Below are 15,292 nucleotides of genomic sequence, written 5' to 3' on the forward strand. Positions count from 1 at the left end.
CCCGCTTTGTCTGAGAAGGCCGCCTAGGAGCAAGATAGCAACGCAGCCCACGGCCAGCAGAGCAGGTAGGCCCCAGCAGAGCTGTAGGGGTCTCCCCCTAGACTACAGGGTTTCAATGATTTTTGCAGAAAGCACGTCCCAGAGTTCAGCAATTTTAACAGAAAGAAATACCACCTAAATATTTTTTTTCTGATGTGATCCTAGTGATTGTGAAACCAGTCTGTATCACTGTGGGATCTCCTGCTACAGACATATGAGCTTTACTTGTAGGAGCCTGGGCTCATGATGATTGCCTTATGTGCAATACATACGACTTACACTACCTTATTATAATTGATTCCAGTGGATATGTGATTAATAAAAAGAAATGGTGTGTATTTCAGACTATTTAGTAAGGGCTTTTGACGTCAGTCGAACATGTTACATCTCCTTTGCCATTGGATCCTCAAGTGCAGCAGTCAAGAAGCAGCGCTTCTGCTACCCAGTATATCGATATTTCATGTGTAGCGCGGCCTTCACGTGTTGACGTTAATCGAATAATTGAGCTTTGTGATAACCGGGATGGATGCTGAAAGATGAAACGTGTTTATCTGCTAGCGTGACACCGAGCAAATGTTTAACATCGCCAACTATCAAAGGAAAATGTTCACTTTGAAGCTGTAGTGCTAAGCAAGCAGTTGGTTTCACGCTGCTGATCCACTCGAGGGGGGCGACATTGGGCGGGAACCCCCTGAAGCCCCATTTTGTGCGTGTGTAAAGTGATCGACGCGGGCCGCGCTTCCAAAGCACGCCGTCCTTACCGAGAAGGGGACAAGCGCGTGTGCCGTCATGTCTAGCTCCCGGTGTGCCAGTCAAGTCATCAGTCGCACTCCGTTAAGGGCTGTGCGACGCTTATGCGCATCTCAGTCCGATTTTTCCGAGCAAGGGTGTCTACTTGGCCCCACAGTGAAAAGGCTGAAGTTTGGCATTTACAAGTTCTTACCCCTGCGCTGTGCAAATCTCTCAAGCTGCACGACTTCTGAAGAGCGGGGTCAGTGTGATTTACGTCAGCTTTACACCCGAGAATGTTGTCGAGCTTTACGTTAATAGGTGATCACAACTTTCAAGTATTTTTGATTTTTATTTCTGTTTACAAACATAATACCAGTGGGTGTGCCCAACATTATGATTTTCCCTGACAGCCCCTCATCGTACCCACGGTTTGATTTCCCCATCCTCCATTCACTTCGTATACAAACGGCGGCCTTCCTCCACCTCCCCTCTCTCTGCCCCTCCTCAGCCCCCTGCCTGCTGCACCCAGTCCCCAACTGAGGCCCCGGCTGGAGGGGCACAAAGGCCGGAACAGGCCGCAGCCGGGGCCTCGAGTAGGCCACTCTGCCGCTTCCCCGCCTCCCTCCCGGGGTGCCGTTCTTACCTGCTGGACGGGGGTGTTGGGCCCCGGAAACCTGCTGGAGCCGTTTCGGTAGGGTGAGGGGGCCAGGAGCCGGAGCCGGAGGCGGGTCCGGGTGGAGTGCGGCCGCCGCGCTGTGTCTATGTCCGGGCTCCGGGGGCGGGGAAGGAGTGGGGAGGAGCCGTAGGAGGAGTGGAAGGCGGGCACCCCCGACAGAGCCACCCCCAGCCGCGCCACCCACCAGGGAGTACGTTTTCATACAGGGTGGAAGCAGGGGGCGGGAGGGGGCGGGAAGGGGTAGAATCGGCAGGGGCGGGAGGGGGCGGGAAGGGGTAGAATCGGCTGCGTGGAGGAGGGGGCGGCAGGGGAATTCGGAGGAGGGGAGTGAGTGGGTGTGAAGAGGAGTGGAGGGGAGGGATAATTATTCCCGTCCGAGCCTGAGGGAAGAAACTGAGAAGGTCAGAAAGGCGGGTGCCGGCTCAATGCCGGACCAGATTCGGGGGCGTTCCCGGCTTTCGGCTGACGTCGCGTGACGTCGGCAAAAGCCAAAGAATCGCGGGAACGCCCCCGAATCTGGTCCGGCATTGACGGACAGGCCCCTCGTCCAATGGCTAGGCTCCATTTATGGAGCCAGCCAATAAATGACGAGGGCCGACCCAAACCCCACTACAGTTCTCATCAGGTTTTCGCCTGCGCGAAAAAGCTGCGCAGAGCGCAGCTTTCGCCAGGCAAAACCTAACAAGCATTTACAATGCAACGGTTTTGCCTTTGAAAAAGTTAGAGCTATTGGCATTGTAAATGACAAAAATTTTATTTGTGTTGGTTTTGAAAACAGATAAATAAATGGCATTGTCATTTACATTGCCAACAGCTTAATCTCTCACAAATGTAAGACATATTGTACCCTACTGGACGAGCTCAGCAGACAGCAATTACTAACACACACACACCCCCAGAGCCACACACACACACCTAGAGCCACACACACACACACACCTAGAGCCACACACACACACACACCTAGAGCCACACACACAGAGCCACACACCCCCCCAGAGCCACACACACACACACACACACACACAGAGCCACACACACACACACACACACAGAGCCACACACACACACACACACAGAGCCACACACACACACACACACCCAGAGCCACACACACACACACACACCCAGAGCCACACACACACACAAACACACCTAGGAGAGCAAGCACAGCCAGGGGGCAGGGAAGCAAGCACAGCCAGGGGGCAGGGAAGCAAGCACAGCAAAGGGGCAGGGAAGCAAGCACAGCGAGGGGGCAGGGAAGCAAGCACAGCGAGGGGGCAGGGAAGCAATCACAGCGAAGGTGCAGGGAAGCAAGCACAGCCTGGGGGGAGGGGAGCAAGCACAGCCTGGGGGCAGGGGAGCAAGCACAGCCTGGGGGCAGGGGAGCAAGCACAGCCAGGTGGCAGGGAAGCAAGCACAGCAAGGGGGCAGGGAAGCAAGCACAGCGAGGGGGCAGGGGAACCAAGCACAGCCAGGGGGCAGGGGAACCAAGCACAGCCAGGGGGCAGGGAAGCAAGCACAGCCAGGGGGCAGGGGAGCAAGCACAGGGAGGGGGCAGGGGAGCAAGCACAGCCAGGGAAGCAAGCACAGCGAGGGGGCAGGGGAGCAAGCACAGCCAGGGAAGCAAGCACAGCGAGGGGGCAGGGAAGCAAGCACAGCCAGGGAAGCAAGCACAGCGAGGGGGCAGGGAAGCAAGCGCAGCGAGGGGGCAGGGAAGCAAGCGCAGCGAGGGGGCAGGGAAGCAAGCGCAGCGAGGGGGCAGGGAAGCAAGCGCAGCGAGGGGGCAGGGAAGCAAGCGCAGCGAGGGGGCAGGGAAGCAAGCGCAGCGAGGGGGCAGGGAAGCAAGCGCAGCGAGGGGGCAGGGAAGCAAGCGCAGCGAGGGGGCAGGGAAGCAAGCGCAGCGAGGGGGCAGGGAAGCAAGCGCAGCGAGGGGGCAGGGAAGCAAGCGCAGCGAGGGGGCAGGGAAGCAAGCGCAGCGAGGGGGCAGGGAAGCAAGCGCAGCGAGGGGGCAGGGAAGCAAGCACAGCGAGGGGGCAGGGAAAAAAGCACAGCGAGGGGGCAGGGAAAAAAGCACAGCCAGGGAAGCAAGCACAGCGAGGGGGCAGGGAAGAAAGCACAGCCAGGGGGCAGGGAAGCAAGCGCAGCCAGGGGGCAGGGAACCAAGCACAGCGAGGGGGCAGGGAAGCAAGCACAGCCAGGGAAGCAAGCACAGCGAGGGGGCAGGGAAGCAAGTGCAGCCAGGGGGCAGGGGAGCAAGCACAGCGAGGGGGCAGGGAAGCAAGCACAGCGAGGGGGCAGTGAAGAAAGCACAGCCAGGGGGCAGGGAAGCAAGCACAGCCAGGGAAGCAAGCACAGCGAGGGGGCAGGGAAGCAAGCACAGCCAGGGGGCAGGGAAGCAAGCACAGCGAGGGGGCAGGGAAGCAAGCACAGCGAGGGGGCAGGGAAGCAAGCACAGCGAGGGGGCAGGGAAGCAAGCACAGCCAGGGGGCAGGGAAGCAAGCACAGCCAGGGGGCAGGGAAGCAAGCACAGCCAGGGGGCAGGGAAGCAAGCACAGCCAGGGGGCAGGGAAGCAAGCACAGCCAGGGGGCAGGGAAGCAAGCACAGCCAGGGGGCAGGGAAGCAAGCACAGCCAGGGGGCAGGGAAGCAAGCACAGCCAGGGGGCAGGGAAGCAAGCACAGCCATGGGGCAGGGAAGAAAGCACAGCGAGGGGGCAGGGAAGCAAGCACAGCGAGGGGGCAGGGAAGCAAGCACAGCGAGGGGGCAGGGAAGCAAGCACAGCGAGGGGGCAGGGAAGCAAGCACAGCGAGGGGGCAGGGAAGCAAGCACAGCGAGGGGGCAGGGAAGCAAGCACAGCGCCCCCTTGTGTCTCTTCCACAGAACAATTCTATTAAGAAGTGGGCCTTTTACAAAACAAACTACTCCAACCTATGTAGGGCAGGCCAATGTCAAAATATGGCATGTTATGCTTTTTACCCATAAAGCACCACAACCTTGTGGGCTTCAGTGCACTACGTAGGGGATTGTAAGCAAATGTTGAAAGCAGGTCTTTCCAGGTCAAAATGGTTTACTTTGGTCTGTGCAGTTTATTGATGGCATACATAATTCAACTTTGTGCAGAAGGAGAACATGCTGTAGTGGCTCATTCCTCAGATCTAACAGCAGAACTGTGCCATAATAGGTTTTGTGGCAAAAGCTATCACCATGGTCCTAGGGAGGTATGCGTGTTTGCTCTTGCAACAGTGCTTTTGGATGCACTGAGCATAATAGAACAAAGGAAGGAAATATATGTCCCATCAGACCTCGTAATCATGGCTCATCACACTCTATAAATAAAGATCACACCCTGCTGATTGTGTTCACTAGTCTGTTGACACCAACCAGTTTCAGTGATGTCAGAAAGTGGCCTTTTGGGAACATACCGCTTTTGAAGAATAGGCGGACACCGCAGCCATTCAGGGTTCCAATTGCAGTCCTGAGCATGCTTTGCTTTTGAAGTCACCCAAATGGGTGGCGTAAAGCTAAACTGCAGCCCACAAACAACAGCTGGCCTTTATGCTACTGGTACATTCTCCTCCACCACATTCATGCAGCCTTATTAAATAGTCCGGCAAGTCAATCAGCATTAACCAATGTTACTGTGTTTGAGGGGTCAGCGTACATGCAGCGTGAGCTGTTTAGCAGTTTTCCATTTGCCAGTTTAATAAAAAAAGTATCAAGATTTTAAAAACTCAGAGGCCCGCAGAAAAAAAAAACCATCAGATTCTTACACTCGTCATTTCTGTAATTCGTAATTCATCTATATAGAAATCACTGAACACTTATAGTAGACAATAGAACTACTTGGCCTTCAGCAAACATTGCTGCATGAACTCTTACTACGGACAGCGAGAGGGGGAGGGCAGGAGGGGGCACACGGACATCAATGGAGAGGAACATTTGCGACTGTGTGTGACTTGTGTATGTATGCTAGTGTTGATCTATGTGGACATATGACTTTATGCAGGTGCTATAGTCGCCCGTGTGTAAAGACCTGAGGTGGGGCAGGATATACATCAGAATCCTGCTTGACGATCTCAACCACTCATCCTTCTGAGATCGATACACTGAATGACAGTAATCTGGATAAAAACACTTACCTGCTGTCACTACCAGGAAATATTCAGATCATATAACGAGCTATATATCACATAGGTGTAGCAGTTAGTACTCGGTATGGGGCTAGGGTCAATAATAGCGCATAACATCCCTCTTGTAGCTAGGTTGGCGCTTTGTCACTGAATGTGTTATTTTTAAAGTACAGCACACCCACTCCAGCACGTTTCGCAGGAAGACAAAAACCACATAAATAAACAGGAATACTGGGAACTGCCAAAGATGACAGGAGGTCAGCATGCGGGTCTCCCTGGTGTGAGTATCTTGGGCTTAAGGCCGAGGCCTCTCCGCCCACATCCCAGCATCTTGGCAGCCATGATCTGGGTGTTTCCAAAGTTCAAGGCTCCTCTCTCCTACAGCTGAGGCCTCGGATTATGGCTGAGTTCCTGTGGAGAGAGCCGTCGCGGTGCCTGTGCAGTCCAGCTGACTCACAAACAAAACATTGCTTCCACTCCGCTCCTGAAGCAGCTCTTCGCACGGCGACGGCGAAAGGGGGAGGCCAGCATCGAAAATGAGTGGGGCTGAACCCAGTCTGTTAGATGCCAGCTACAGGGAAATTACCGCATTTGCCGAAATGCTGGCAGTGGCACCTGGGAAAGGCAGCAAGGGCTGGGTAAAGTCAGTCACACGTCATGCAGATGCATCCCTTCAGACTAATGTTGCCCGTCTATTGTAGATCTGATGTTCTATAGGTAACTTTGCTTGTCTTTGTTTATACAATATGTGTAAAAAAAGAGCTTGAGAAGGGGGGGGGGGGGGCGGATTAAAATAAGCAAACACCAACACTGACTCAAATAGAACGGACACACGGAGAGGGGGGGGGGTGCGGGGGCGGGAACGGACACACGGGTAGCGGGAGGGAGCCTCCCCTAGCCCCCAGCAAACAAAGCACTCACCTGGACTTCGTTCCGGGGCCGAGGCGGGACATGTTCGGTGCTCAGGCCTCGGATTACGGCCGAGTTCCTGTGGAGAGAGCCGTCGCGGTGACTGTGCAGTCCAGCTGACTCGCAAACAAAACATTGCTTCCACTCCGCTCCTGAAGCAGCTCTTCGCACGGCGACGGCGAAAGGGGGAGGCCAGCATCAGGAAACAAGCGGGAGGGGGCGGGAAAGGGGGAGGAGAGACGCAGAAGACTGCCGGAGCAGGAAGGCGGGTGCCGGCTCAATGCCGGACCAGATTCGGGGGCGTTCCCGGCTTTCGGCTGACGTCGCGTGACGTCGGCAAAAGCCAAAGAATCTCGGGAACGCCCCCGAATCTGGTCCGGCATTGACGGACAGGCCCCTCGTCCAATGGCTAGGCTCCATTTATGGAGCCAGCCAATGAATGACGAGGGCCGACCCAAACCCACACTACAGTTCTCATCAGGTTTTCGCCTGCGCGAAAAAGATGCGCAGAGCGCATCTTTTCGCCAGGCAAAACCTAAAAAGGGAAATCAAGATGTGAATGCTCAACGAAAAGTATTTTAAAAAATGTTATTCTAGGAAACGTTATTAGAACGAACATAGGTGTTTTTACACTTCTGTGTCCATAGAAAAGAAACATGGGTAAAATGGACAGAAGGAGGTCACATGCATATGGGGGGGGACGGGGGGGGGGGGACTCACAGGAGGGGCATGTCACACACAGGAGGGGAGTGTCACACACAGGAGGGGAGTGTCACGCACAGGAGGGGAGTGTCACGCACAGGAAGGGCGTGTCACGCACAGGAAGGGCGTGTCACGCACAGGAAGGGCGTGTCACGCACAGGAAGGGCGTGTCACGCACAGAAAGGGCGTGTCACGCACAGAAAGGGCGTGTCACGCACAGAAAGGGCGTGTCACGCACAGAAAGGGCGTGTCACGCACAGAAAGGGCGTGTCACGCACAGAAAGGGCGTGTCACGCACAGAAAGGGCGTGTCACGCACAGAAAGGGCGTGTCACGCACAGAAAGGGCGTGTCACGCACAGAAAGGGCGTGTCACGCACAGAAAGGGCGTGTCACGCACAGAAAGGGCGTGTCACGCACAGAAAGGGCGTGTCACGCACAGAAAGGGCGTGTCACGCACAGAAAGGGCGTGTCACGCACAGAAAGGGCGTGTCACGCACAGAAAGGGCGTGTCACGCACAGAAAGGGCGTGCCACGCACAGAAAGGGCGTGCCACGCACAGAAAGGGCGTGCCACGCACAGAAAGGGCGTGCCACGCACAGAAAGGGCGTGCCACGCACAGAAAGGGCGTGCCACGCACAGAAAGGGCGTGCCACGCACAGAAAGGGCGTGCCACGCACAGAAAGGGCGTGCCACGCACAGAAAGGGCGTGCCACGCACAGAAAGGGCGTGCCACGCACAGAAAGGGCGTGCCACGTACAGAAAGGGCGTGCCACGTACAGAAAGGGCGTGCCACGTACAGAAAGGGCGTGCCACGTACAGAAAGGGCGTGCCATACGCACAAGGGGGGCTCATATGCTCAGGAGGTGTCATATGCAGGAGGGGGCTCACACGCACAGTAAGCACAGGAGGGGCTCACACACAGGAGAGGGAATATCTTAATTTCCCCATCTCCTACTTCATCCCACCAATATGTGCCAAATTGTGAAGCCTTTGGCGGGGGGGGAATGGGGAGACACACCGGATGGTGGTCGAACACATAGAAGGGTGGGGGAGGGGGGAAGACATGGGCACACCTCCTACTTGATCCCAACAGTATGTGCCAGATTGGGAACTCTGCAGGTTACAAGTTTGAATCCTCACAATGTCAACTCGTCCTTTCATCCCTACATTGAACACCATTACGTTAGGTAATAGTACTCACTATTACTTCCAGAACTTTCACATCACAAAACTCTAAAGAAAGTTATTACTCGCGTTACCCAAAAGGTGCATTGCTACTTGAACTGCTAACAATTACCAGCACTGGAATTGCAGGTAAACCCATAAGGAGCGATTTACATTCACTGTAAATTGCCGAAAGGTGCACGTCTAAACAACAAATTCTGCAGATCTCAGAGGACCAGAGCTAAATCTTGACAATAAAACAAATGTCATTTATTCAGTTCAATCTGTCATACAGGACTTACAAAATCAGCCCCCAACTTATATTTTTGTAAGCCCCTAGGAACTCTTCTCATCCTTTGGAAGGTGGAAAATCATATTAAAATCATCTGGTTTACAAAACCAGATTCTCAAGAGGAACCAAAATAAAGTAACAACATAACTTATGGCGTTGCATCAAGACTCGAAGGGCTGCTGGTAAAGCGTAACGGGGATGGCTTAGACTCGGACATGGACAATTGTTCTGCTCTCTGGTTACGGCTGCTGAACCCGGTGCTGCAACCAGGGTAGAAAGCGTACAGTACTGTAGGTCATGGCCAACAAGAGAAGATGTACAGGTAAGCCTGACTACAGCGCCCCTGAGTTCACCAGACTTACCCTGAAGCTTGGATAGGAATTGATGCCATAATCTTTGCACGTTCCATAGTTCCTTTCTTCGGCACAATCCAACACCCCGATTTTAATGGCGGGATCCCACCCTGAAAAGAAAACACGAAGAGTTTTAAATTTATTTACCACCTTACAGCATGTGCATAAAAAAAATCAATATGTTCATAAAAAAAGACAGTTTGAACAATCAGAGAAGGTCATGTGACAAAACTCTGCTGGATGGTTGATTCAGTAACCATTCTACTTCGACAGGACCGCGCTTCCCTTACATACCAGCTGCTCCCTACTCCTAGAAGTGGAAAAAGCACATTGGATCCCAGCCTTTTTTCATGTGCCTTACCCTGAACCTGATCACTATACTGACCCTAACCTTCAAGCTCACCCTACCCCAATCCAATCCAATCCTGAAACCCTACTCTAAATTGTAAATTGATGCAGTAGCTCAAATATAAGGCGGTTGGAAATCACATGTAGGATTTAATTTTCTTCACAGCGTTACACAATGTTGGGCATTCTTTATTCCACCGAGGAGAACCTTCTCTTCATTTATTCTCTCCCAAGTTAGGCTATTTAACACAATATGTGAGGCAGCAAGGTTTTTCCAGTTCATCCCACCATTGCTCACCGCCCCCCACATTCTTCACTGCAGTGACACTACAACCTTTTAGCCAGCACCCAGGTAGGCTGTCGCGACTAACAGCAAAGAACTTCCAGCCTTTTAATTCTGTGCCTCCAACACAAATTTACACTGGTACAGGTTTTGCATCCCTCCCGTTATCCTTCCTGCCGTAGCTCGGAACAGACAGACCACAGTCTATTATCCTCACCTTCTTTAGGCCAAAATGAGTCAAGTAAGTTGAGAAATTATTTCCCCTAGATGTAAAGTTGGGTACAAAAAGGGCAGATAGCGGCAGGAACTCAACCTCCCATAATTTTGGGGTGAGGACAGAGTGAAATTGGTCCCCATATAATAACAGTCTTCAATGGTGGCAACTCATCATGAGATGATTCAAGAAAAAACAGGCTTTATTTTAGATTTCATTGCTTTGCTTTCTCTATTCGTTTGTTTACATAATTAATGTTGGCATTCCAAGCTAAACAAGCAAAGGCAATTGGACTGGTATTGGCAGCGAGCCTTTTTGCCTTGCCAAAGCATATTTATTTTGAATGTTTCGGTAATCATTTATTACAAAAACATTTAAAATAACCATTTTCAAAGCCTTTTAGTCTTGCTTAATTGAGAGCTATTGGCTTTGTCAATGACTTGTAGCCATGTTGTTCACCAGCGTGGCTGCTCTTCAGCATGGCTAAAGGTTTGTGGTGGGTCAGAGGAGTGGCATACAGTGGAGTGGCATAAACTGGAGAAGCATAGAGTGGAATGGCGAAGCATTAAGAAGAGTGCTGTAGTGTGCTGTAGATTTCCCTTGAGTGCCATTGTGTGGAATGGCACAGAGTGGTGTTGAGTGGATTAGAGTGAAGTGGAATAGAGTGGCATAGAGTATGGTGGTGTAGAGTAGAGTGGCTCAGAGTAGAGTGGTGTGGAGTGGAGTGGCTTGGCATAGAGTGGGGTGGCGTAGAGTCCAGTGGCATTGGTTGGAGAGCAGTGGCATGAAGTGGCAAAGACTACAGTAGAGCACACTGAAGTGACACAGAGTGGAGTAGAGTGGCATGGTGTGGCGCAGCACGGCGTAGAGCAGCGTGGCGCGGCATAGAGCTGAGCGGCGTAAGTTACTGAAAAGCATCAATACAGACGCCAGATAGAGTGAACGCAGTATAAATAAAATGCCATATACCGGTGTTAAAATTGGGCCGGTACATTGTACATCCAGGAATGATACTGAAACTCTTATAAAATAAAAAATTAATTCGGCAACAAATTAAGGGAAGCCTTCGGAAGCTAAGCAATCAAAAGATTGCAAATGAGAGTGACAATGAAAAAGATTGGTATGCTGTGGGTGGGCTACAAGCCGAATAAATAGTAAACAAAATGTAAGTGCATGCGCAGTGTATGTGCTGTGCAGGCGGAGGCCTAAATAAGGCTGCATATGAATGCCTAAGCAAAGCCTGCTGTCTTAGAATGTTTTCATATTAAAGCATTGCATAAACATTAGAAGATGACCGAAAGTGCACACACAGGCGGGTATCGATGAAAGACCTGGATGCCCTTTAAATGATGGCAAAACACACAAGATGATGGACGGAATGTTGCACAATGGCTAAACATTCACCCCCAGTCACAGATCTGGGTTTAATCCATCGTTATTTTGCTCACCAAGCCACCCCAGTTCAAACATGGCCATATGCAAATCAGTCTTGACCCTGTGCCTCATGGGAACAGTCTAGCCCCAACTGCCAAGACATGTCTTCCCTGGACCAGAATCAAGCATCATAGGACCGGTTTCTGGCTATCAGCCGTCATCAGCCAGGATAGCTTGGCTCCAGTGGCGTAGTGAGCACGGGACCCACGTCTGGGCATACCCTTCCCACATAGGGCGAACAGCAAAACACACAAGATGATGGACTGAGGGTGAATGTTTTGCCATTGTGCAACATTCCGTCCATCATTTTGTGTGTTTTGCTGTTCACCCTATGTGAGAAGGGTATGCTCAGACGTGGGTCCCTTGCTCACTAAGCCACTGGAGTCAAGCTATCCTGGATGAAGACGGCAGATAGCCAGAAACCGGTCCTAGGATGCTTGATTCCAGTCCAGGGAAGACATGGCTTGGCAGTTCGGGCTGGACTGTTCCCATGAGGCACAGGGTCAAGACTGATTTGCATATGACCATGTCTGAACTGGGGTGGCTTGGTGAGCAAAATAAGGATGGATTAAACCCAGATCTGTGACTGGGGTGAATGTTTTGCCATTGTGCAACATTCCGTCCATCATCTTGTGTGTTTTGCTGTTCACCCTATGTGGAAGGTTATGCCCAGACGTGGGTCCCTTGCTCACTAAGCCACTGGAGTCAAGCTATCCTGGCTGAAGACGGCTGATAGCCAGAAACCGGTCCTAGGATGCTTGATTCCGGTCCAGGAAAGACATGGCTTGGCAGTTCGGGCTGGACTGTTCCCATGAGGCACAGGGTCAAGACTGATTTGCATATAACCATGTCTGAACTGGGGTGGCTTGGTGAGCAAAAGAATGATGGATTAAACACAGATCTGTGACTGGGGTGAATGTTTTGGGCAGACCAGGCTCCAATCGTTACTCAAATCGTCCATGAGGTAGCCCTCTCCCCGACCAGGCTCCAAGTGCCTCAGACAATAGCAATGGCACCGGCTGTTCACCTGCTCTCTCAAGCCGCTAATAGAACGCCCAATCATTCCGTTGAGCAGCTTTCACCCACATCACTGCTCGGGCCAAGACCGAAGACGCTCCTGCGGCCTCTCAGTGGGGGAGAACCAATTCCAGAGCCAGCTCCCCGGCCGCAGCCAGTGCAGCACAGCAGTTGTCAGTTTGCTCCAGTACAGCTGCAGATAGCGTGGCCGCCTCCCCGCGGCTTCTCCTCCAGGCTATCCCAGCAGCAGCAGTTGTGCATGATTCTCCCCTCGGGCAACATAGTCTGCGGGCAGCGTATCTCAGATTGGTCTCTTCCCCGGATATAGTTAATACCTCCTCAGAGTACCTTCCACTGCACTATTGTAATCATGAACCTAGTGCCTAAAAGGTGAAATTGTCACTGCCGGTTTAGTAGAAAAATACAGCAATATTACGTGTTTAGAGAAGTTCTGACAACTTTAGGGCCTGATTCAAAGCCTTTTCAAGTATATTATACATACATTTTTGCTAGGCCTGGGCGGTAAATTCCGTTGTGCTCGCGGAATTTGGGTAATTCCGCGTTCTGTGGAGAACGAGGAATTGGCAAAAATTTTGCGATCCACGGCTTCGCTGAGTTTTTTGCTTGTTCGCACTTTCAAAATGCGTGTTTGCAAGATATTTCCCCCCTGAGCACCCAAACAGCGTTCGAGAACAGGAAAAAAGCATCGTGAACGGGCAGAACAAGCAATTCCACGTGTTCGGGGAACTCTGCGCGCTTATGGAGATTTTTTTGCCGTTTCGTGGAGCTCTGCGTAGCACGACTACGCAAATGCCACCCACCCCCAATTTTTACTAAAATGACATGGTCTTAGCTAGCGCCTCATCTAAAAAAGCCTCGACAGTACTGGTCAGCCATGCTCAACATAAAAGCATCATAACGACAAAGTAACTATGTATGCATATAAAAAAAAATGTTTTATCTATGGAAAAAGTGCATAAAAAAACTTCAAAACTGACATCTGGAGGTTGCATTTCTGTGTTATATGTGTTCAGAACACAAATTGAAGTAATTGAGGCCCAGTGAAATCATCCAATAGAGTATATTGATGGATGGACTAGAAGATTGCACCTTCACTCTGGCTGTTTCTGCTTTCTCCTCCAAGAAGTCAACTTTCACCTTAACCCTCATGTGTACGCCTTTTCTCCTCTCTGCTCCTGGCCCTGTTCCCCACCTTCCTCACTCTCCTCCTTGCTGGACCATCTCTTTTCCATCCCTCTGCTCCTGCAGAATATTTTCCTCCATCTGATGTAATACTGAGTGTAACTATAGGTATAGCTGCAGTTTATTCGGGTCAGAGATGGCTGTGTCTTTGCACCTACAACAGAGGGGAAAAGTAAAGCTCGAATAGGTTTCAAGTACAACCAGCGAAAGGGCCTGCGGCACCGGCAGCCATAGACTAAACGGAAGGACCATCATACGAGTTAAAGAAACTAGATTGATTCAGGTGGCCGACACTTCCCAAAGTACCCAAAAGAATTAGAACCGCAAAGGTGGGGTTGACCAATGGCATCACCAGCTCATGTGATCACTTGGTTGCCAAAGTACGGATGAATCAAATCCCGCCACGCGAGGGCACAGCTATAGAGTTTGAGCCAGAACTTCCCTCCCTCCCCAGGAAAGGAAACAATGGAGGAGGGATATCTTAGTGCAGGGAGTCTCTCAAGGGATGTCCTTGCCCAGCTTGGCTTATGAATCACGACAGGACCAGTAGAGGTTTGCAAGTGCGCCAGGGTACTCCGAGAGCCATAGGAGGCAATAACATGGCTTAGGCCAATGGTAAAGACACGATCCATGGTCGGAAAGTGCAGCCCCTCCCCTTTCTCACAGTATCATTCCCATACTTCCAGTTTGGGGATTGTATAGGTGTCAACTATCATATCAAACAAACTGATCAAATGCATCATGGACTAGCAGACATTAAAGGGTGGGTAGTTATGTGGGGGGGTCTGATTACGTATAACTTCATAAATAGCTGTGTTTTTACTGTGTAATGTTACCTCCATATAAGGTCTAAACCGACATCCACACATTATATTAACTTAGATGTATTAAAGGTGAATAGAGTATTCTAACTGGTGGTTAGAGGCCATGGAGGTCATTTTGGGGTCGCAGCTGCAACCCTTGGCTTGCCTCCTGCAACCCCCAGCACCGTCACTGCGACCCCCTGACCACAGAGGACAGTAGCTAACTTGGAAAGTAATGTATTGCTCCAAGTAGGATGGATCAACTCTGTGCCTCATTGAGCTTGTGGAGAGAGTAAGAAAAAAATGCAGGGGAGCAAAGGAAAGAGAGGGGAGGTAAAGGTAAAAGGCTTTGAGGCGAAATAAGGGTAAAATAACAAAAGGAAGAAGACACTACAGAGAGAAGGGTGAGAGATTGAGAGAAACACGGGAGGATGGATGCTTGAGAGAGAAAGAGGGATGAAAAAGACGGCAATAAATAATACTGCGACATAGAAAAGTGAAAAAGAACAGATAAGGGAGTAAGAAAGGAGAGAGAAAGGTAAAATAGAGTGGAAAAGGAGAGAACCGGTGAGAAATGAGATCAGTGAGAGGGGAAAGCACGTATTAGAAGGAGATCAGAGAGAAAGACAGTTAAGAAGGAGTGAACAAGAGTCAACAGCGGAGAAAGCCATGACCACTAATAGAAAAGTTAGACAGATCACAAATAGCTGAGGAGAGGGTGACACCTTGTCAAAAGTCATATGACATCACTTCCTGTGATGTCACTAGGGTCAAACATGTGATGTCACTTTCTCTACCCCATTGAGAAACAAAATTATATATAAATATATATTTTTTTTGTTCTGTTTGCATTTTTTTTTTTGCAGAGTTTTATATAGCGCGAACTAGACCCGAACCGAATCAGGTATCAGAGCGCTTTACATAACACCAGTTACGTTACATGAGGACATTCATTTTAGGCACGGGGAGATTAAGTGATTTGCCCAGAAT

General features: G+C 51.0%; 1 protein-coding gene across 1 annotated transcript in view; it reads right to left on the reverse strand.

Moving 5' to 3' along the window:
- Nucleotides 1-15,292, reverse strand: part of QSOX2 (quiescin sulfhydryl oxidase 2) — a 284,089-nt gene that overhangs the window by 225,584 nt on the left and 43,213 nt on the right. Inside the window, exon 2 of the mRNA XM_078641895.1 lies at nucleotides 9,010-9,110. Within this exon, the coding sequence (XP_078498021.1) occupies nucleotides 9,010-9,110 (101 nt within the window). The remainder of the gene's footprint in view (nucleotides 1-9,009; nucleotides 9,111-15,292) is intronic.

This window comes from Lissotriton helveticus, chromosome 5_1 (assembly GCF_964261635.1).
Source record: "Lissotriton helveticus chromosome 5_1, aLisHel1.1, whole genome shotgun sequence".
Taxonomy (NCBI): Eukaryota; Metazoa; Chordata; class Amphibia; order Caudata; family Salamandridae; genus Lissotriton; species Lissotriton helveticus.